The sequence below is a fragment of the Strigops habroptila genome, chromosome 11, assembly GCF_004027225.2.
Source record: "Strigops habroptila isolate Jane chromosome 11, bStrHab1.2.pri, whole genome shotgun sequence".
Lineage (NCBI taxonomy): Eukaryota > Metazoa > Chordata > Aves > Psittaciformes > Psittacidae > Strigops > Strigops habroptila.
In genome coordinates this window covers 21,422,793-21,446,424 of record NC_046360.1, presented here as the reverse complement: position 1 = coordinate 21,446,424, position 23,632 = coordinate 21,422,793, and the positions used below count along the sequence as shown (strand labels likewise).

At 45.5% G+C, this 23,632-nt stretch overlaps 1 protein-coding gene across 3 annotated transcripts in view; it reads left to right on the top strand.

Moving 5' to 3' along the window:
- Window positions 1-11,337, top strand: part of HEMK1 (HemK methyltransferase family member 1) — a 32,411-nt gene extending 21,074 nt beyond the window's left edge. For all 3 annotated transcript variants that reach the window (XM_030500944.1, XM_030500942.1, XM_030500945.2), the window contains 6 exons: window positions 858-922; window positions 4,292-4,341; window positions 5,351-5,456; window positions 6,450-6,545; window positions 8,343-8,456; window positions 8,793-11,337. In XM_030500944.1, coding sequence (XP_030356804.1) covers window positions 858-922; window positions 4,292-4,341; window positions 5,351-5,456; window positions 6,450-6,545; window positions 8,343-8,456; window positions 8,793-8,829 — 468 coding nt within the window. In that variant the 3' untranslated portion in view covers window positions 8,830-11,337. The remainder of the gene's footprint in view (window positions 1-857; window positions 923-4,291; window positions 4,342-5,350; window positions 5,457-6,449; window positions 6,546-8,342; window positions 8,457-8,792) is intronic.
- Window positions 11,338-23,632: the final 12,295 nt, after the last annotated feature.

Here is a 23,632-nt window from a genome sequence, read left to right as displayed (position 1 = left end):
GTACTGAGAAAACAATAGCAACCTTTCATTTATGGAGTCAGCTGTGTCCTCACCTTCAGGGTCAGCTTCGTGTGTGTGGGTGTTAGTCTCAAGCTGTGAAATTAATCCCTTCAGGAATCATGGCCAGTCACACCATCGTCTCCAGATGACAAGTAGTTTCTTTAAGCATGCTTTCTCCGTGTAAATACTTACCAACATCTGTGTTTAAAAAACATTAAGCAAAGCAAAACCATGTCAGACCTTTGCCTGCACTTAGCCCAAGGTGGAATGGAAGGTCAAACCAATCTCTAACTGTGTAGTCCTATATCTTAAGTAACACTAGAGGACTCTCCAACACTTGACACACAGTCAGGTATGTGCAGTCAATATATGCAGTGAATGTGGTGTAAGGACTGCAGTGGAGTATCTAGACAAAAGGTGTCTGTGTAACAGATGGAAAATACCAGAACCTCTGTCCAAGTGGTTGTATTAATGCTGGAAGGGATTCTGTCTGCATTAGAGATCTTCCTTTAATCTGCGTCTACCCAGACTAGCCAGTGTTGAGTCTCACATTGCTAGGAGCTGTGAACATGTCAGGTGATGTGAGCCTGTGTGCCTCCATTGTTGTCAGCTTTGGTTTGCTCAGGAGCCTGTCTGTTTTGGTAGGGTGCTGGCAGTGTAGCAGAGTGCCTTCTGTCACCTTACTGGAAGCAACTCGAGATCCCTTCAGTGCACTGAGACGCGTTCTTCATGAGCTGTTCCTTTTAGGAGCCAGGAGTGAACAGCCAGTTGTCAGTTTTTATCCTGCATGTGTTTTTTGGCAGAACATGTCTGTCCAGGAACCTTGCTGATGGTGGTTTGTTTTTTTCCTGTGCCAGAGCCGGGTGATAGCCATGGATAAAGAGGAGGCTGCTGTGGATCTCACCAGGGAGAATGCACATAGGTACAAACCCACATATTACCCATATTTTGTAAACTGTTGTTTGAAAAAAACCAAGAGTCCTCAGTATCTGGACATGTGGTTCATGTTTATCACCACTGGAAACCAGAGACTGTTTAGTTGGTTGAACATCTAAAGTGTAAGAATTAAGAAAAAAGCTTATGTTTACTTGAGTGTTCTATTCTTTGACTTGTGAATGTGCTTTGCAAAGGCAGCAGCCTAAATAAAGCAATAGTACTTACAGGCTGGCTGTCTTCCAAGGGTTTTCAAAGCATTGCATGGTAACTACTCTTTCCCTTTTCTGTGACCTTGGGAAACTCAAGGCAGCAGGTGGTAGTAATGTATGTCACTTAGGAGGTTAAGGACAAGTATAGCCTGAACCTTTCTCTCTCTGACTCCCTTCATCATTATTGCTGTGCTTGTTTCTGGCATTGCTTCTCTACATACAAACTTGCAAACTCAAATAGCACTTTTACTCTGATGTGCTAGTGTGGTATCCCTCAGCATTCTCCTTGCACCATCACCTTGGGTTTAGTGAGAATGGTGCTGCTGAGGCCTGTGCTGTGGCTGGATGTTCAGAGCTGCTGTATCAAACATCTTGTGCCTGAAGTCAGGACAGATCTGTATCTATAGGTTGACCTTGTCCTTCCTAGTGGCTCTGCTCCCTCACGTGGTTCTTAACTCTGGTTATTCTGGACTGTCACTAACATAGGAAGCCCCAGAGCTAGGATCTCTGTGTGCCTTAAAGTCCAGGATCCAATCTTTGTAGACATTGTGAAAGGTACATACTATGTATTCGTGTCCTCAGTAACTGCTGGGCCCTAGACATTAATTAGAGCAGTCTCAGAAAGAATACCTGTTGCTGCCTCCTCTGGAGTCTAGCACAGCTGAGGCTGAAGTGGTGCTCATTAACTGACATTTCTGGCCACAGGGCCCATGTACCCTATTTTCCGAAGCTGCTGCCAGCACTGGGGCTACTGACACAGGTTGCTTCTGTTTCTGGCTGCACTGAGCTGCATCTCTTCACTTCTTGTAACTCAGTCTCAGCTCTTAAGTGAATCTGAAATGATGTGTAAGAACAAGCCCTTCCCAAACTTGTCACCTTACTATTCCCCTTAGCCTCCTAGTCCACTTACAGGGAATGGAGAGCAGAGATTTCCTTCTGATGTGTCAATGTCAAACCAAGCTCTGTTGCAAGTTTTCATAGATATAATAAAAGCTTCCCAGATCTTTGCTTCCTTGGTAGATTGTTGCTCTGGCATCTGGGAAAAATCATCTTGCTTGTTAATGTTGTTTGTTGGCTCAAGAGTGGATGATGGAGTGTAAATGCCATGCCGAAGAACCTCATATTTCTCCATGGATGTTTTCATTGCATCGTTGTCATCTTGTCTGTGCCACGATGCCCTGTACTCTTGGGAGAGAGGCCAGTAGGAGAAGCTGTGTTACTCTTTGACTGAAGCCAACTTGGTTTGCGCCTTCCTTTCAGAACCCACTTATCCCAGCTGTGTTCTCACAGCTGTGTTTTCCAGATGCTTACGTGAGTCTTGCTCTCACTGGACAATCCCAGTGACAGATGGCCTGTCTGGCCACACTGCAGACAGATGCAGGAATCCCTCCTGGTATACAAAGGTATACAAAGGTTTTCTTTGTCACAGCATGCTCTATGAACTCTGCTGGTACCCCGGAGCTGTTACACTGAATAGCTGGGAGGAAAACTGCCGCTGTGGTGAGAGGAGAGAACATGCTGGGAGGAGCTGGGCAGTTTTGGTTTCTGTAGACATCGACTGAGGACAGGAGCTAGGGGACAGTGCAAATTCAGCCACAATGTGCTGTTGCTGGTCTGGGAATGGCATCTTCTGTGGAAGGCTTGGAGTCTTTTTCCAAAGGCAGATTTTGACCTGCCTTGTCTTTCTGACTTTGCAGAGTGCTTCCTCTGACATTGCTCAAAAAGCCAAAGGCAAAACAGATGAGAAAATAAAGATATTTTAATGGGTGGACCATGTAGCCGAGCAGCTAGAGGTTCTGTTCCTTCCTTGCTGTCTCATTCTGTTTCTGTGACCTCTCTCAGGCTGCTACCAAGCAGCAAGGCTACTTTCAGACTCGCCTCTTTCCTGTACCAGGAGCATCAAGGGAGCTTTTCTTCAGATTCCAAAAGTGATCACTGTGTCAACTATTTTTCCCTGCAGGGAGCACATTCTGTAGTGAGTTGGGAGCTGGGGATGGATTGTGCCAGGTTGGGACAGACTGGAGCACCATAAGCACCATGCAGTGGCAGTCGGGCAATGTCAAGGCTGTTCTGCCTTGGATTGGTGTAGTGAGAGAGATGAGAATCCTGGCCAAGATTTCTCCCTAAGAAATACTGAGGTCTCTATGGACCTGTTTGTTAAAAACAGCAAGCCAGCATGCTTCCTTGCTCACTTGTCACAGGCAAAGGAGAGGTGTTTTTGTCTTCTAGTACCTCCAGGGATTCTGCTCGTGTGAGCACCCTGGGGACATCTGGCTGCAGGTGACAGGCACTGACCGTAACACGTTTCACATTTACGTGCGCAGAGATGTCAGGGACAAGAAAGTTAGAAACTAGGATCGGAGAGATCCTAGTGTACATTTGAAATAAGTTATGCTGCACAGACTGTGCATGAGCTGTCCCTAAAGGGGACAGCTCTGTGTCTGGCTCAGCACTCGTGCTGGCCTCCCAGTAGCATGCAAACATCTCATCACCTTAACTTCGGCATGTGAGGTGAGATCCAAAGATGCCTAGAAAATACACTCAGCTGCCAGAGCACTGTGAAGATCTAGGTTATCAAGGAGGCTGGAGAATATGACATACTTGAGCATGGACTAGATGACCTTTGGAGATCCCTTCCAACCCAAACTATTCTATGATTCTATGTTGTCTCCACTTTACATATTTGAAGGAAGTGATTTTGCTGCAGGGTTTTTTGGGTTTTGGTGTTTTGGGTTTGGGTGTTTTTTGTTGGTTTGGTTCATTTTGTTTTTTCCAGAGATGATGAGCTTACCTGGGGAAAGCCTTGGGGATGGAGTTATTATGCAGCAGGGTGGGGGAATACTGCTGTATGTATGGCAAGGGGTGATACGTGCATGTTTTGCGTGCACAGAAGCTGCACCCTGGAATCACTGTGGGTGCACAGCATACTCTTTGCTTTTAATTTTGTTCCTTGTGCAAAGAGCACATCCTAAACTTCCCTTGTGGCTTGAGAGGAATCCAGCTGCAGTCAGTGGGGTAGGATATACGTGGATCACATAAGAGATGTGACATTTAATGAACTGTTCATAGAATGTGCTGTTCATGAACCCTCACAAACATTCCTCCTAATCATTTTTCCTTTTGTTCTTGCTTCTGGAATTTTACAGGCTGCAACTCCAGGAGAGGATCCATGTCCTGCACCATGATGTTTCATACAGTAACTCTTTTCACTGTTATAATCCCCTTTGTCTTTCTCCCTTTTTACTTTGCTGGGGGAGGCAGGCATGAGAGACAGCTAAGGGGATCCCTTTGGAATGCAGGCATCATAAGGGTATTGGAGTTAATGGAGAAAAAGGTTAGTAAGAAGTGAGCCAGTGAAGCTTTTCCCTTCAGAGATTTCCAGGCCAAATGTTCAGCTGAGAGAAGTCTCTGCCTACATCAGAAGGTTCCTGGTTTTAGGTGTCTAAAGGTTGTGTCCAGGTACTCTCTACTGTTACTGGGGAGAGGCAAATGTATACAGAGTGTAATTCATTCCCTGCTGACATGGATGCTTTAGATAAACATGTATGTGCTTGTCTCTCTATTGATGTTAGAGGGAGCCCAGATATTTAGCTTAGATTAAACACCCAGCTAGGAGGCTGGCCTGAGGACAGGTCCACACTCACATATTACATGATGTCTGATTCAGGGCTCGAATGTGTCAGTCCAGAGAGTAGCATGAGCACAGCGAGCTGAGCCTTGTCTGCTCGAGGAAGAGCAAGCCATTGGGTGGTTGGCACTGCTGAGAGGGCCTGGCTCTTTTGTTCATTAGAGGTCCTTATGCAGCTCTGGTGAGAGGAAAGCATCCTGACAACTAGTCTAATCTGCCACTTACGTCTTTGAGGGCTCTCTCAAGTCCCAGTTGTTGCTTAAGATCCAGATGGGCACAAAGCTCCCCAGCATCAAAATCCTGTGATTTGTAACGTGTTCTGCTAAGTGGGGCTGTGATGTGAAAACAGGATAACTTTGCCTGTGCTTAGCTTTGTATCACTCTTGCATTCAAGGTGGGAGAGTGAGCAGGCCAGGCTATCCCCAAAAGAAATAGAGTAACATTCTGATAGAGAAAAGCAGAGCCAAATACACATGGGCATGTGTCTGGAGACAGTTTCCTGGGTAGGATTTTGGCAGTGAGCTTATAGGGGAGATTGCTGTGGTTAAGAGCTGGTTGTGATTATTTTCTTCTCCAGGTTCTGCCAAGCAGCTGCTACTCTGGGGCCCTGTAGACTTCATAGTCAGTAACCCCCCGTATGTTTTCCATGAAGACATGGCTTCCTTGGATGCGGAAATCCTCCGGTAATCAAAGAGATTCTTCCTCTCCTGTTCCATGAAGCCAGGTTTTCTGTCTGTTTTCTTACACTACACACAATTGCACATGAAACATGCAAATGTAGTATACGTGTACATAGTGTAGGTGTGTTTCTGTAGTATGTAATAATGCAGTGTTACTTTGATACTGCTTACAGGTCTGAAACAATACCAAAGCCTTTTAAATACTTAGAAAAATGGAAAAAGCACACACTTGGAAATTACAGGCTCCCAATCCCAGGCTGGTTCAGGATATTTTTCCTGCTAGGCTTTTTTTTTTAATAATTGGTGTGAGTTTATGAAAGGAAATACAAGTAGTCTGAGCAGCATTTTGTGATGGAAAAAAGCTTGGCTGGAAACACTGCAACCCATTCTCATCCCAATGATTGCCTTAAGCAAACAAACCCACACAAACATGAATAAGCTTTTTTGGGGTGTGGAACAGCTTTGTGTGTGCTGGTTCTTCCTCAGAATTGATTGTCATGCATGTCAGGACAAGGGCCTGCACCCACCTCTGTACAAGATGTGCACCGGAGCAGATTCTGAAAGCTGAGCTTTCTGCATCCTAATTTGCTCTGCTGGGTCAGAAGGCAGCCCAGCCTGGTTGTTGGCATGGTTGGAATAAAGCAAGTGATCCCTTGCTGTACAACCCACTCTCTCCCTGTCCAGCTTGCCCAGAGAGAACAGATCCACAGGTTGGAACTGTGTGATCCTGGCTGCAGTTGGCTTATAATTTTCAGGAAGAGTTCAGGGGATGTTTTCTCCTTGTGCTCAGCGTAGAGTTTCTCAGCCTAGTGGCAGCTGCCTTCTTACTCCCTGTATTTTACACAAAAGCAATGGGTGCTGTCACCTGCTGTCGGAGTGCTGGAGTTCAGGTGTGTTTGGAGCACCTTTCTCCATGGAAGGTGAGGCAGTGCATCCTCAGGGGTGTGCCTCATGCCACATGAATTGCTCTTAATGTCTTCTTATTCCCACACCCAGCTATGAGGACCTTGGTGCACTGGATGGGGGAGATGATGGAATGAGAGTCATCAAAACAATTTTGGCTTTGGCTCCTTCTCTTCTGAAAGATTCTGGGTAAGCACTGTTCCCTGTTTGAATTTGTCTTTTGTCCATTCACTTCTACAACTCCTGTGTTCTTTTCAAACAGGAAGGTACAGGGAAAAGAGTTGCAGAAATGTCCCTCCCTGTCCCATTTAATAATGTCAGTATTAAAAATGTCATATATATATAAGCTAAATTAGTTTGAATTTGGTTAATAAAGGGAGCCTTCCTTGACCAGTGGTGGTGTTTCATGGTCATTAGTGAAGTGGGAATCTTTAAAGGTCAAAGCAGCAACAAAAGAACATGAAAGAGAGCAGCAGAGAAAGAGGGAGTGCAGAACAATGGAAGCTTTCTAAGCAGAATAACTGATTGAAAGAGAAGCAGTATAGAACTCTGTGAGAATGGATGTAGATTTCTACTTCTCTCCCACCCTTTAATTAGGGGAAACTTGTTATTGTGCCAGGATACAATGCTGAATATCCAGGAGAAAGAAGATCAGCCAGGGATAGTTTTTTAAATGTTAAATTTCTCCATGGCTGATACTCAAGACTGATTGTTCCTGTTCTCTGTCATGTGGGATCCATTTTGTGCTTAAAGATCAACATACTGATACTGAAAAGTCTGTTGTGCCAGGGCATTCACATATCCTGCTGAAAGATTCCTGACATTTTACCAGCATAAGAGAGGTCATTGAAAATCTGTTCTTTTGAGAAGAGGAACAGGAATATTGAGAGGCATACTGCTTGCAAGAGAATTAATTCCTGCTGTGCATGACCATGAGAGCAGAAGATGCTCTTCAGAACTTCCCAGCAACTGAGATTGGTCTCATGGGGTTGGTTTTTTTTCCTCTTCCCTTTTAACTTGTTTTATGAGATGGAGCCCTTGTTGAAGAGTGGAAGTTTTTTAAGGTCAGGAATGAGATCCACACCCAGCTTATAGTTAGTTTGGTGAATTTATAGGGAATATTCAGTGTGGGACTTCTTAGGAATTCTCTGGAGAGAGTATGGTTGGGGCTTTGACCTCTGTTCTTTGCTTGTTAGACTTATATCTTGCTGTGCTGTCGCAGGCTGTAACCAGTTCTATCGTCTCCACGTGCCTGTAAGCTAGAGCGGTTCTGCCTCATCATGGAGTGGAGGCTCAGAAATGGGCCAGTGTCATAAAGTCCAGCTACAGCAGAGATGGAACTAGCCCTGAAGTGTCCAGGGCTAGTCCTGGTGCACTAACTGAGCTTGTCTCATTAGTTCCCTTATCCCTGCTGCACTCTCTTGTGCACAGTCCTTTGTGTAGGTCTGAATGCCCATGGTGTTTTCGTAAGTGACTTATGGAGACGTTTACTGTGGGAAAATGTGTGTACTAACTTATACTTTATGACTTGCTGCTGGGACTTAATGTCACCCTGCTTAGAACAAAGCAGAACTTCATGCTGCCAGTCTAGTGCTCAATGTTGATGCATTTGTATCCTAAAACTCCATTCTGGCCTTAAATCTCTGGGGGCTTCAGGAAGACAGAGCTGGTGGTATCTCTGCATGGGGTTCAGAAGGGATCCTTCCATCTCCATACAAAGGCTTAACTGCTCACACCCAGGAGCACCATGAGAATTCCCTCCAAATCAACACTTTCTCCCCCTGAAGGAGGCACTTGGGATCTGCATCTTATGTGGACAGCTGTGATCTGGTTTAGGATTAGTGGATTGCAGTGTGTTTGCTGACCCTCTCCTTTCTTACGCTGGTAGGAGTCATCCAGAAAGACAGACCTTAATTTTTATCAGTTTAGCAACCTAAATATGTGCATCTATCTCCCCACTTTCTACTCCCAAATTTGTCCTTTCAGGAGCATGTTTCTGGAAGTTGATCCCAGACACCCAGATATGGTGAAGAACTGGCTACAGGCACACCCCAATTTACTACTTGTCCTCCGTGCCATTCACAAGGACTTCTGTGGCAAGTAAGTCTGTTTTACCTTCAGATTTTTGCTTCGAGTATAGGACTGTGTCCTTTGTACGTCATGTCCCCACACCCTGATGTATTGAATGAACTCAGCCAGAGAAAGTCCACAGCTGAGGCTAATCTTGGAACAAAACAGGGGGTCCCTTCAAGTATCTCTGCCTTCTCATGTCCTGAGGTAGCCTGGCAAGTGTTTCTGAGTCACAAATTCTGATGCAGGTAAGCATTTCCGATGGGGTAACTAGCTCTGGTGATATTATCATTGCTGCTTTTATAGGATGGAAGTAGAGGCATGTTCTCCCTAGTAAAAAAGCTCTGGTCATTCTTTTTCCCACAGGCCTAGGTTTCTGCACATCCAAAAACAAAGCAGGTGACAACTGTACCAGAAATAACTCTTCCTGCAGTGTGCTTTTTACTGAAGAGCTTGTTGGAAACTGCGTGGCAAAACAAAACTCCACTTCATCCAGCGCTGGACACTTTGAAGATTCAGCTGGACAGGGTGCTGGGACATTAAGTCTAGGTCGTGCTTTACCAAGAAAGGTTGGACCAGATGATCCTTGAGGTCCCTTTCACCTTGGCATTCTATGATAATGCATTGACCTCTCCATGCAGTGGCAGACCTGATACAGACTTCATCCAGAGATGCAGAAGTTCAACAGAGCATGTAGAAGTGTTTCACTTTCCTTGGGGAACTGTGTGAAGCTTTTTAGTTTGCTCTCTAATGTGACTCGTTGAAGAGTTCACAGCTCCAGCTATTTCATTAAAAACCCAACTTCGCAACATGTCAGATCACCCATTTCACCGAGAAAGAGCTTCACTTTTTTGTTGGGTCTTTTTGCCTGGAAATAAATTTATGTAGAGTGTGACCAGATTGGATGATTGATAGGTCCAAACTCTGCTTTGTATTGGCACATGGATTTGCAGATATAACAGGACACGAGTAACCTATACATTTCAAACTCAGTTCTATTCCAGGGTCCTGATGCTCTGGAGCAGATCTCCAACAGCAAAGCAGCTTTTGTTTCCCAGTCCTGCTGAGTGACATGTCATTGAAGGATCAGTGCACATGTTACACCACCTGAATCTACAGCACCTGACACTTGATGGATGCTGCCAGGAACCGTCAAAACATTGTAATAAAGATAGTGCTTCAGCTCAGTGTTCTTACAAGAGTTGCTGTGCAGTTACGTTTTAAAACATGCTGGCAGATCTGAGTAAACGTCTGGCACCTGCACATTGCTTCTGATAGTAATAGAGATGCCTAATTTCCATGTAAGGCTTTTAAGTACCAGACTTTACAAGGGAGTCCAGAATCACTATTCCAGTTTTGTAGATGGAGAAGTTGAGAAACAGGAGGTGAAATGACTTGTACAGAATTTGACAACAAGCTGAGTTTGGAGTAGGACCCAGTCTCTTGACAGTGGTGGAATAGCTGAGGTCTGTTTCTTTGGGAAGGATGACTCAAGAGTAGGGCTGCCTGAAGCAACACTGAGAGAAGTCCCTGAAATGGACAGTCAACATCATGACATTATAGATAATGGCAGGATTAAATTCAAGCTGCTGCTTGTTGCTGCTGTTTCCAGTGTTACAAGTTCCCTTACTCACCATAGCTAGCCAGGGAAGGAAGGAAAGTAAATGGAATGATCTGGTTCACCACTCTGGATGGAAGCAGTTGCTGGGCCAGTGGAGGTGAGCAGTGGGTAGGGGTGGAAGTGTCCAGGCAGTGACCTCTGCAGTCTGCATGTGCCAGGGAGGTGCTATCAGGTGCTCTGTCCAGGCTGAACTGCAGTACGTAGCCAAAATACTGGGTAGGAGATGTATCAGCAAACTGCATCTGTTTGGGAGGCTGCAGCAGATTCAAAGGACTTTACATGAGCACTGATAGATCTAGTCCCTTCCCCACACTCACACTCCCCACTCTTTCATTTGCTCTTTAACTCTTGAACATTGGCCCTGCTTTTCCACAGATGCCCGAGCTCTGTCTGATGTACCAGTGCTCAGGTCTCTGACTGGATCCTTTCCCATCACCCTCAGGGCTTTTACAGCTCTGTTCAGTGGCCTTTCACCCACCCTACCACTCTGTGCACCCCAGCCCCAGTAGTTCCCCATGTCCCACACACTCTTTACTTGAAGTTATGAGCCTCTCTGGACTGCAGTACCTGCCCTGGTTAAAGACGGTGGAGGAAATCTAGGGGAGGAGAGAACTAAAACAAGTTCAGTTAAAATGCACTTGATTCTAGGTTTAGGAATAAAGTTCCAGCACAGCTGATTTCTGACAGGTTTGCCTGTTAGAGCTGAGAGTACAAATTGTAGTCAAAAAGGGGGTTTTGTTTGGGGTTTTTTAGGGGTTTATTTTTTAAATAGTAGCTTAGGGTCTTTTTTTAAGCCCAGTTTGTCAGACTTGATTTAAAAATGAGATTGGAAGAACTGAGTTCACAGATTTCCTGTGGGTGTTAGCAATGTTTATGTATGAAACTACAACATGCACAGCTTCTGCTGGGTGATTTACTGTCTTGTGAGAGTGTGAAACAGCATCATGTTGCATTCTTCAAGGGGTACGCTGATTCCCTACAGCAGGCTGGAGTTAGATGTCCCTCTTGGTGGCTGGGCTGCAGAAAGCAGTGTGCCTTTTCTGGGAACCATCAATTACTTGTCCGAGCTCTGAGCAGTCCACTTTCCCTGTGAGACGGACTCTTGGTCTAATCCAGAAGGACAAGTGTTAAATTCCTATATTTATAGCTGAAGCAGTAATAAAAACTCTTGCATTTCTGTGGGTTTGCGTTGTGCACTGGTTATATGTCTCAGAAAATCACATGGTGCTGCTGACCTTCTCCTAAAGAAAGGAGACAAATTATCCTTCCTCCCCAGAGGCTGGATTTATTTGTCATTCTCGCATCTGAGGGAATGCGCTGGTGCAGTACAATGTGTTCTGCAGTGCTTTACGCAGATTGGCCCAGGCTAATTTTGGTACAGAAGCACTGCAGAGCTTTTTGGAGCTGGTGGTTTGAAGGAACCACAGGCACTGGCAGACCCTTGCTGAAGCACTGGGCCGTGCCTGTGCTGTCCTTGTGCGCCAGAGTCTCGGCTGACGCCAGCGCTGTGCTGCGCATGTGAGCTCTCTGCAGAGGCATAGCCCGTGGCTGCTCCCTGGAGCCACACAAGGCTGGTGCTTCAGTCATCACTTTACGTAATCTAGGATCTGACATGCGTTTGATTTTCTGGGAATTTACCGGGTCTTTGGAGCTGTATCAAAACACCGATTTGTTTCCTGAAGTGATGCTTTCAGAGGAGGGCTTTGTTTTGCTCTAGGACCCTGAAGAGGGTGGTTGTGTGTGTGCTCAGGTGTCTGTTTTGGAGAGTTACTGAGTGTGAAGTGTCTCCTAGGATAACGCTGGCCTTCCCTGAGGAGCTGGTAGGAGCTTGGTCCTTGGCAGAGCCCTGCAGATGGTGCTGTGTCCCAGCTTAGCTGTGTCTGCGCTGGAGAACAGTTCTGCCACCACTTCCCGCTGTGCGAGGAGCGTGGCAAGGTGCAGCCCCCAGTGAGAGAGCTCGAGTCAACAGGGCTTCAGTGCAGACACAGCTGCAAAGTGGGGCTTTAACCTCTAGCCGTGTGCCAGTAAAGCAGAGCTTCAGTGCAGGAACCTCACAGCTTGTGGCACAGGACTGGGGTTGTGCCTCATGCTGTTAATGGGAAGCCTGAAGTCCCCCTAGGGCTGCATTAGTCCATGGTTTTGGACAATCCCTGGTATACTAGAGGACAGAGATGGATACCATTCTTATTCTGGTGTAATTTCCATGTTAGCACCCTGAAGTGCAAATACCATCTGTGTTTGCAGTCTTTCACCCAAGATGTGGGGTGAAAAGGGCTTTCTCAGGGGCCTTAAGAGTTGAAGAAACGTGTTTATAACACAGTGCTCTCAGCAGAGCCTGTGGTCTTGTGAGGTCGAGATTCCTTCCCAGGCAAGGAACCGACAGACATAGAGTGACTCCACTGGGGTGGCACAGGACATCTGTGGGTCCCCAGGTGACTGCATTTGTGTGGATTGCTGGCCAGCACTCAGTTCCTTGATACAGGGCCACAGATCCAAATAGGTTGGAAGAGCACTGGACAGTCATCTAGCCTGATTTCCCTGTCCAAGTAAGAATCAACTTGGTTTACATCATTCCTGACAAATGTTTGCCCAGCGTGATTTAAAACGCTTCTAGTGCCGATAAGGACTTTTGCATGCAATCTGTTCTGGTGCTTTGTTGTTCTATCTTCTAGAAAGTTATCCTTTGTACCTACTCCTCCTTGCTGCTGTGAAAGCTGAGTGCTACTTCTGTCCTGAGGTGGAGAATAGCTGACTCTCTGCTTACAGCAACTTCCACATGGCAGTCTGTTCCCAGGTTTCATTTCTGAGGGAAGAACACCAACATTGATTTGTTCTGTTGGCCACTTGCACATCATTCCCCCCCTGCTTGCGAGGTGTAAAGGGATCTTGTGCTGCAGATGTGTTGCAGGTGACACTGGTGCCTCCTGTTCAAAACGTGACTGGTGCTTTTACAGTGCATGAGCATCAAATATGTTGCTGGAGCAGACAGGTGGAGAGAAGTGCTGCCACGTGTTGCGGTCTCCATGGTTTGTCTCCTTTATGTGGTTGATGTCAGAACTGTAGCTTTGTTTTAAGTGGCAGCTTCTAGCTCTAAAGATCTGCTTCATCTTCTCCCTTCCACAGCAAACCTGAATGGTCACTCTTCTGTGTCTTGTGTGCTCATCCTAGCATTTTGGGCAGAGTGGGCATCCTCATGTCATTTCAGTCACAGCTGCCCAACAGTGTTATGCTGATAACCATGGCTACATGAGCAAGGTTACCACAGGATAGGCACCCTTAGAAGACCTGCACATGGACAAACTGCTGCCTGGGGAGGAGGCATTGCCCCCATTAAATACTTGCTCTGGGTTCAGCTTTCTTCAAAGGGCTACATAAGTAGCCTCAGACTTCATCCTCTCTTTTGTGACAGCTGGGATGTTCTGAAATCATCCTGTCCATGGCAGGGAGCATCAGTAGATGTTGCAGGGATTCTCTGCTCCTGGGCTGGAATTTGCAGCATGGCCAAGAAGAGTTTGCCATCTAAATATCTGGGGCCAACAGGTGTGGTGGCAAACTGAGGCACAGCAAAGAAAGAGTCATGGCAGAGTCACAGGAAGAGCACAAATGCTCTTAATGGCAGTTCTGGCAACCTAGCTCTAGTTGTACTTGTTCTTCCCTTTACAGCTTCTTTAAATAGTGAAGCATCCCAGCTGTCACTTGGGAGGATGAGAGGGCCTCGAAAGTAGGAAGCAGTTGCTGTTATTCCTCCTTGTTTGCATGAAGAAAGGTTGGGGGAGTGTGACCAGAGAAATGTGCAGTTTTGAGAGTCTCGGCCTTGACATATGACATGAGGGTAATTTTCAGTTTGTGTTACTGGCACAGCCATTGCTAAATGCTGCAGGACCTGGACCTAAGCAAATGGCAGATGTGGTGGAGGAAGAAGGGAGTGGTGAAGAAACCATTACATGAAGTTCATCTAGAGAAGACAAGCTTCTTGAGAAAGGGTGTGTTAAAATGAAGCTGAGGTTTTCGGAGGGATGGTCTGTGCTGCCACATTCCTGCTTGCCACTCTGGAATAACAAGTAGAAGTGTGGAGCTGAGGACTTAAATATAGGAGGCAAACTCTAAGCATCTCTGCTTGAAGTGTGTACTTCAGAGAGTGAGTGGAGCCCCGTCTCCAGTGTGGATGGCTTTCTGGTGGACCACGGGCGATGGGCAACCAACAGTGGACAGGTCACAGGACTCTGAGGAGCTTTGTTGGTCAGGAGCAGAGCACTGCTCAGTGTGTCACAAGGATGCAACTGCCCAAGTTTCTATCAACACCAACTGCACAGTTAGGTAGGAGTATATGGGAGGCAGAACTCTGCTTCTAGTGGGATGTCTTCAACAATTCTTACATGGGAGATTTTGATTTCCACTTTATGCTGCTGCTGCCTATAGTTTTAGCTGCTGCTGCTTCCTTTCTCCATGGTTAGCTCATCTCCTGTGTTTTGTATGTACTCTATAGCATGTGCACAGTGAGATGTGCCCATCAGTGTGACTGCAGAGTGCCTGTGCAGTGGAGTGCCTGGCAGCCTGACCTGCTGCAAGAGCTGCAGTACCCAGCAATGCTGATAGAAGAGTGGCTTCTGCCATCAAAATCCTCACTGTTTGTTTGAAATACTCATCCAAGACTGTCAAGAATGTGAACACAATTCCTTGAGTTGTTGGAAAAGGCTTGAATTATTATAAAATTCCTGGCCTGTCGTTTGGTTTATGATTAATTACTTTGGTTTGTGTAGTGGTTTGATGTTCCAGCTGTAAATCCAGAGTAAGCTGTTACAGCTCTCTTGACTTCAGTGGAGTCATCCCACTCACGCCAGTTGGGTTGATGTTGGCTCACTTGGTGATATGTGGTGTTTGTGTTCTTTGAAGCGAGCATCCAGTCATTGATTTAAACCTTTCCAGAGACTGGAGGCTGTTAAGCTGGTAAATCTTTTATCCTTTTCCATATTGCTGTGCCACTTACCTAGAGTTACCTTCTTGCCATAGCTTTTGACTTTGAGTTTGCCGCCTCTCTGGAGCCCTTCTCTGAGCCTTTGCAGCTCATGGTGTGTTTGTATTGCTATAGTGCTTAGAAGCTTTTCTCACAGGTTGCTCCATCTCTAAGCTCTCAGTACTCTATTCCCCTGCCAGTATCTTGTTGTGTAACTGTCCCCCTGCCAACGTTGTTGGCTTGCATTGATAAATTTCTCTATGCTAGATAACTTGGAGTAACCTTGTGACTGAAAAACCCTAATCTGAAAGGCAGTTCTTGCATTCTCCTTCACATGATTTTGCTGCTGCTGGGGTTTGTTGGGGTGGGAGTCATGGCACTGGCATGTGCTCTCTTTGCTTGAGAAGAGCAGAATAAACTCATACTTTGCTCAAACAAGGCTTCTCCATTTAATGTGTATGGGCAGTGGGCACTCAGGCTGAAAGTAGATTTTGTACTTTTAACTTCCAGGTCAGTGAGTTTTTTGTCTCATTCGTGTCAGCAGATAGTAGCCCTTTGTTCAGCATCACAACACACACGTGATGCAGATCCTGAATTGTGCAATAAACTCCACGGTAAATTCCATAAGCCCAGCAAATATATCATCTGTTCTACTTCATGGCTTCTTTGTGTGCTCTATTGACCAGCAATAAAGCCAAGACTATAGAGGTAGTTAGTTATTCATTTATTTTGGCTCTTCCACCCATCATTGCCTGTGTGGGAAAGAAAAGGGGCATAAATACTTTGAGAGTGAATTTTTTGTCTGTGGAGAGGTGGCCTTTGCAGCTCGTGGGAGCTGGATAATTTATGAAATTAGTCAAGTATTAAACTAAGTATTTAATTTAGTAATTAAGTGATTTTGTTACTAAGTAGGGCCAGGATTGAGGCCAGGGCAGGTCATGAGCAGGAATGGTCATGAGTCATGAGCACGAAAATGAAAAGATCAGTGCATCCGGATGAATGCCCCGTGGCCCGTTGCTGGTGTCCTGATCACAGAACTGCTGGAAGCTCCGTCCCTGCCGTGGTTGGTGCTTGCTGGCACCCTCCTCTGCTAATGCAGCTCTGGAAAAGCAGGAAAGGAGGCACCATCCGTGGTGGATGCTGTGCCTCTTCCTGAGCACCCCTTGAGAAGGTGCAGGCACTTGCCCTTAGAGCCTCGAGCATCCATGTATGGATGGATAGTGGTGTATGTTCCACACAGGACCATGACACTTCTCCCTGTCAAGGTCTGACCTGCTGCATTGCTGCAGGCAGAAGAGTGAAAGCAACCCCCTTTTCCCTTGCTCTTCTACTCTGGCAGTGCCTTAGTCCTCCACTGAAGCTTTGCTCAGCCCTGGCGTGCTCTCACACCCAGCTGAGCCTGACCTCCCATAACCTCTGTGTTTGTGCCGTGGATCCCTGCAGAATTCCCTCTGTCCTGAGCCTCTTGGACTTTGTCCCTAGCAAAAAATCCTGCTCAGGCTTCTCAGAATTAATGCGCATCAGCCTAACTCAGAATTGCCATTTCCTGGGAAGCTCTGACACTGTAAAGCCTGTTTGGTGTCATGTGTTTACCCCCACCCCCCCCGCCCCTTTAATCAGAATGAAATAATTTATCTTTAACATTTCTTATGAGGACATTGTGTCCCAGGTTTGGGCTTTTAGAAATGTTTTACTCTGGGATTTCTGTATTCTTGTTTTGAGTTCCACTGCTTATGCTTACTGCTGCTTTGCTAAGGAAGGACTGGTAGTAGGTCACAGTATGTGACCTATATTACATATATATATGTAATGTAAGAAAACCCAGTAGTTAGTCACCTCCTTTTTTTAATCAGTAAGAACAGCTGCTGCTTAATATGACTGAAACATATTATCTTACTCTCTAGATCAAGAAGTTCCTTGTTTGCAATGTAATGAAAGTCTGGCACTGCCATTACAACACCCAGGAATGCCTTCATCTAGACAAGCAGGTAACATTTCATCTGTAGTAAGTAGTGATTCATCTTAATGATCTAAAAAGTAATAAAATATTTCACTGCTTCTGTCATGTTCGAGCAAGGTAATGACACTGCATGTGGGGTAAAAACCTCCAGGATAAAATATGTACAATTTGGAAGTTTTGAAGTAGAGCTTCTGAACTGCCAGAAACAAAGCTGCACCCAACCTGTTCTTAAAAGAAGTTTTTTGACAAAAGGATGTTTTGGTGGTGCTTTTCTACTAGCTATCTTTCTGTCCCAGCAAAGGCACTCTTCGTTAGGCTCCATTGTGACTAGAGAAGACCAAGTTGTTTCTCACTATGACTTAAACCCAAGTCTCCACAGTGAGAGACCTAAAAATTCCTTCTTCTCACAAGCTGCCCTTCTCTGGCTCCCATGCTGCTTTTGTGCTGCTTGTAACACATCACATCAGGTGTGAAATAATTCTCCTTATCCTGAGGCAGGAGCATGCTGGTCAAACAGCTGCTGTCTTTCCTGCCCCTCACACAGGGAAAGGGCAGTGTGCTCTCTCTGTTGGACCCCTTCCATGGAGGCTTCCCTCCATGCAGAGGAAATGACAAATGTCATGCCTGTTTCTCCTTTCCAAGGTGCTGCCCAAACAAACAACACAAAGAAGTTCCAAAGAAACTCCGGGATGGCCTGAGCAGGGAAGATAGCTTGCATGACCAGGAGGCCACAGAATTAATAGAGCCAAAGTTCCCTTTCCTGTCATGCTGTGCGTGACATGATTTGATCAAATCATGAGATTTGATGACTGGTGGGTGGGCCTTTGCTGCCTTTGTGGAGGAGGGTGTTCCTGCGGCTGGCTTTCAGCATTTATCACTGCAGACACTGGTGGGAAGCCACGGATTGGGGAAACAAATTCCAGTGTGGCTCACAGAACAGATGAAGAGTTAGTCAGTCTTACATTAAATCCATGCAGCTGCTATACCCTATAGTTAAAGAAAACAAGCTGATACCATAGGAGGAGTTTGCTTGTTTGTTTTGAGCAAACATGTTCAATTTGGGAATAGTATTCACAGTGGAGGGCTGTGGCAATGGCTGTGGTGGCAATGGGATTTGTAAGTAGGGTATTTTCATGGGGGTTGGGAGACAACCCAGGCATCAGTAGTTCTAAGATGCGAAGTATCCCAGCAGAGAAGCGTGAGTCAGCAGTGTGCTGCCAAATCCGGCCTGCCCTTAGAAGATATAGCTGCCATGTTCATCCCACCCCACTGGTTTAGAGACTTCCTTCTTTTTAATAGTATCAATGAAAGAAACTTATCTGATTTAACAGGGAGGACTAAGCTCTCCTGAAGTCAGAAATAAAGATGCTGACAGCTTTGTTGCAAATGCAAAGATAAGAAGATGAGTGACAGTTTCTGAGTTAGTGTAGGACAAGCAGATTTCATGAACTGATTTATGCTGTGTGACCTTAAGGCCAGTATTACTGCAAGGTCCTGGGAGCAGTGCGTGAGGGCAGGGCGTGAGGGCGCTTTGAGGAGCCATTCACTGAAACAGCCCTGGACAAGTTCCCATGGGTGTGCTCCTCTGAATTTCATTTTCACAAGACAACGGATGTCCCTGCTTGCCCCAGTTCACAGAATTAGATTGAGGGTTGGAAAATGGAAGAATTCTTTATTCCCTAGGGTGAAGATCTGGGTTTAGCTGTGTCCAAATTGATTCTTTATGCAAGTATGAAAATGCCTTTGCTTGTTCTTGCATGGTGTTTTGTATGCCCTTTTTGCCCTGTCTGGCTCTATGCTGAAAGTAGATCTTTGAAAGGCTAAGCAGAAGGCTGTCATCTGGGAGACATCACCCAGCTACCTCTACAACATGAGAAGCTACAGGGAAGCCCCAGTGTAATGAGGACAGCAGGAATTTTGCCCATGAGCAGGGAACTGGTGTTTCATTAGCAGGGAAGCCTGAGGAGAACTGGCTCGTGTTAGGAAAATGATGTTCCCATTGTTCATGGCAGCAGGGAAAATTTAGTGGGTGTATCTGGACATTCTGAGGGAGTGGTTTGGCTGCATTTTAGAGCTTGCAGAGTCTAGTTAAGGGCGCTGTACTTCTAAGTAGGACAGAGATTTGAGGGTCTAAGGGAGGCCCTGTCCATCTGTCAGCACTGTCTGAGCCGTATTAATCCAGGGTCGAAAGCCAGTGAGTCAGTGATGTTCAGAACTACCTAGAGCAAAGGAGGGGGACCCAGGAGGCCCAGGATCATGGGAGTCTTCTGTGGGAGTTGTGTTAAAGTCAAGGAGCAGTACCTGCAGTGTGTGTGGGAAAGCCCTAGGGAAGCACAGAGGGCGCAGGGCTGTGCTGACACCAGCTTCACACCATGCGTGTCCTCAGCCAGGGTGCGAATGATGTGCATGAGGTGCATGAGGTGCTGGCAGGCAGGAACAGAGGAGGGAATGATCCAGGTCAGTGCTGAGGAGGCTGCTGGAGGCAGCAGAGGAACTTTGACAGCGATTCTCCACCAGAAGTGTCAGGTGGAGAAGTGTCAGGGCTCAGACGGTTGCAGGGTAGTTTCAAGGGGACAGTCCCACTACAAACAGGGAAGTTTAAACTCAAGATGTAAGAGTGTGCCAAGAACACTGTGTACGGCTCGTGCAGGAGCAGGTGCAGAGCAGGGCTGGGAGGATGAGAAAGGGACACAAAGCTTAGCAGATGAGAGAAAACTGAAAGAGATGAGCTTGTTTTGCCTAGCAAAACAAAGACAGGGAGGAATGTGATGTCTCTCTGTAAACACTTCATTGCAAAATAAATACTAGAGGGGAAGAAAAAGTCTTTATAATAAAGATCAATGCTGGCACAAGGACAAATTGGTACAAATTTGCTATTAATACACTTAGCCTGGAAATTAGATTTTCAACCACCAGAGCAGTGAGATTCTGGAGCAGTCTCTCAAAGGGAAAAATGGAAACCTACCTTTGTAAGGAAGCCTGAGGAGCCTGCAGTAGTGAAGGGAGAGTAAATTAAATCTCTGACACACTGTCATTTTATTTTATGCATGCTCTAGACAGCCTGACCCAGAGTCTAGGCAGGAGGGCAAGTTGCAGCAGAAGGTGGAAGCAGTCAGCAGCTGTAATTAAGACTCAGCAGCAAAGTTACACGTCAGCTGCAAGAGATGGGGAGTTTCAGGATAGCTGAGCTGTGCACATATCCAGCTTCGGCTGTGTCTGGTGGTTGAGAACAGAACTTCACCAAATTGAGTAAGTTTAGGGCCTTTCCACAGCATCTTTTAGAACCAAAACTTGCACAGTAGGACTCTGTGCTAAATCTTCCCTTTCTACTTTCCAGTTGCTGCCTTTTTCTGCTCCATTTTGGCATGGGTCTACGTTGCACCTGCAGTAGCTTTGTCTCTGTGCTCCTAATTCCTTGTTCATAAAATATTAGGATATGTTTTAAGCCATATTTTAAGAATGCCTCCAATTTTGCTGGAGACTTCCCAAGAGAGCCTTTTGACATGAAATTGTAGAAGGAAGGTTAGCAAAGTTTCTCAGAGCTGCCTTTGTCAGAGGAGGTGCTGGGATCCTTTTGCAAACCAGCTTGTTGGCTGCAGGAAGCTTGGAATTGTGTTGGTAAATTTTTGGATTAAGGGAAAATGAAGTCATTTCTTGAAATTGTTTTCAAAACTTCAGTGTTATTCCAGGTCAGAACTGAGGAACACTCGCCTATAGGACAAGCTGAACTTTTCAGGGTAGAAAATGAGGGGGAAATGCAAATAGATAAGCAAAAAGCCATCCAGCTAAAATAAGAACTTAATGGTGATACACAGAAGGATATTCCCAGAAATGGCAATTCTTTGGAACTGGGATGGAGAATGCAAGAAGCAAGCATTAAGCAGAAGATGCACATGGACAGAAATGTGAGGAATGCAAGAAGGTCTGGTGGGGCAGGCAGAGTATGTATCATTTTTTCAGCTCCTAATCAGACAGGAGCATTCGGGGCAAAGAGATTACTTCTTATTCATGGAAACATGAGCATTATTGCCCGTGTGAAGAAAAAAGTCTGCTGCTGCTTTGAATTTTGCTGCAATCTCCATAGTGTAGCTCTGCTGAGTTTGGTTTTCTGTGCAGCCTTTTTCTCTTACTAATAGACCTTACTTATTTGTCCCCCAGCTCAATCCTGACTTGGCAGAAAACTAAGCAGAGCATTGGGAAGTTGCCATCAATCGATGGAGTCAATGCATTGAGGGACAAAGTTAATATAGAAATTGCATTTCCCAGAGGAGGCTCTTACTGATGATGTGAGAAGTCATAGGTCTGTCAGAAGTTGCCAGCTTCTCTTGCTGCAGCTCATTAAAGCCTTCTGTCCTTGCAGTTTCAAGTGATCATGGGAACAGCAGCAAGTTTTGGTACGGGGAGAGGAAATCATGAGGAACTGACACCAGTGTGATCTAATAGTTGGCAAGGACAACAAGGCTGGTCCAACTTGACACCTGCAGTCCTTATACAGAGGCTTCAGCTCTTAGTTTACTCCTTTTCAGTGCCTTTGGACCATTTGGCCTTTGGACTATTTGGCCTGCTTGTGGTGAAGTTAACTGTCTGTGCTCATGCTGCTTCACTACCTTGGTTTCATATTCTTCTGGTGCACAGAAATGGTGTGATTAAAGCCAGGCCTTAGGGATGCATGACCTGCAGCTGCTATTGACTTTGAGGGATGTTTGTCCCCATGACCCGATAGATCAAGAGAGATAGGGTTAAATCCTAGCCTTACCTACTATCAATGAAGACAACAAGTTGCTCAAAACTACATTCTAACATATCCTATCTGGAAATTAGTGCAATCTTACTCTATAACACTTCCCAGCACTGTCTTCCAACATTAAAAAAATAAAGATTGATGGTCAGGACAAGTTTCTAGGTGACTGGCACAATGAGCTGTTCTATCAGCTGAAGGTCATCAACTTTAAATGGTCTGAATTTGTTAATGGAATAATTCCTACCACATTACCTCACTCTTCTGAATATTTGGGGTGTTAAATGTTCCAGATATCATTGTGATAAGTCTGAATTTCTCTCTGGTTTCCAGAAGTTAAAAGCTGTGGTTGGATGCCACAGGACCTAGAGCTGTAGTCTGCAGGAAAAAGGGATTTTCTTTCACTTTTATTTTTCTGCAATACCTGAAAAATTGAGTTAGAGACTTATTATTCTGTAGTTTTGTTTCAATTGTCCCAACAATGCCTGTTCAGATCTGACAAGAGTACCTCTGTTCTAAGCTGTCTTAGGTTGTTTGCCTGAGCAACATAGGGGCATTTTGGCTCACAGTCTTCTCTGTTGGCAAATAGAGGAAGTGAATACAAATGCTGCTCACTGGGAAGTTGAAAACCTCAGGAGACTCTGACTGATAAATTTATGTCCTTCTGAGATCTTCCAGAAATTTTTGTACTTTCTGTCAATTTAATGTAGAGGATAGTCTGTATGGGGAATAGTCAAAGCAGATTGCTGGATTTCTTCCCATTTATTTTCCATTTATTTTCCTTTTTTCCTCCATTCTTTCTCTTCTTTCACTTATAGCTTAAATGAAGCAAAGGTGCTTGGTAAATGGGTATCATCAACCCCCTGGCTCAATTGGAAGGAGAAGCAGACATGCATGGAACAACCAGAGCAGACTTCTCCAATGAGAAAAGAAAGTTGAATGGTATTTGCCAGTTAGTAGAGATGGCTGGATTGAGAGAAATTTCAAGGCCTTTTTTCCTAACCAGGGGGTCCTTTTTCCACACCCGAGCACAGTCCTGCTTATCCTGTCAGAATGACACACTCAGCACCCTCCTCAAGCTGAGTTTCAGCCTTTCCGCTTACTTGTGCCGGTGGTGGGGGGTCATTGCAAAGAGGTGTTTCCTGAACCTGTTCAGCTCTCCTTACGCTAGCTTCCACCTGACAATAAGTAGTGAAGGGTGGAGTACATCAATCCCAAAGAGTGTGTTCATAAATTCAGATCGAAGAAACTGGTTGAGTTTGGAGTGTGTTGCACAAGGTGTATTGAAAAACCCAGCCACAGTTTCCCTGTCATCTGAATGCTCCTATTGATGGTTATCAAGATTTTTCCATTAAAAGGATAAAATCCCTGCACTTAGTAATGACAGGTCTTTATCCTGGAAGTCACATTCCCTGCTTGTGGTCTTACTTAGGACATTAGTGCAGCTCTGATACAAGGACACCCCATCTCCTGTCCAATCCTCCTGTCAGCCGTTCCTGTCTCCACAGTTAGGCTGGGGTCATTCTTTGTGCCGGTGCAGCGTGTTTGCTCAAGCGGAGATGGTTTCTTGCTGTCATGAAGGAAAAGGTTATGAACTAAAACAAGCTCTTCCATCATCTGTAAGGCATTAGGAGCCTGGTGCTGCTTCTGCTTTGCAGAATTCCAACACCAGATGGGCTGGACCTTGCCACCTTCTCTGGAAGACAAGCCAGCTGTGAGGGACTTTTAGAAATACCTTTCTCCATGGTGGATGGGAGCGTGGCAGGATGGAACTCAGCACATGCTTGTGGCTTGGTTCAGATTCAAGCAATGTGAGCCTGTTCTTGAAATATGTCAATTATAACCAGTCATCAAACTTTGTCTAGAAATATCTGAGGGGACAAATCTTGGCCCTTTTGGATGTGGAGGGCCTCCAATGCTCATTTCAATCACT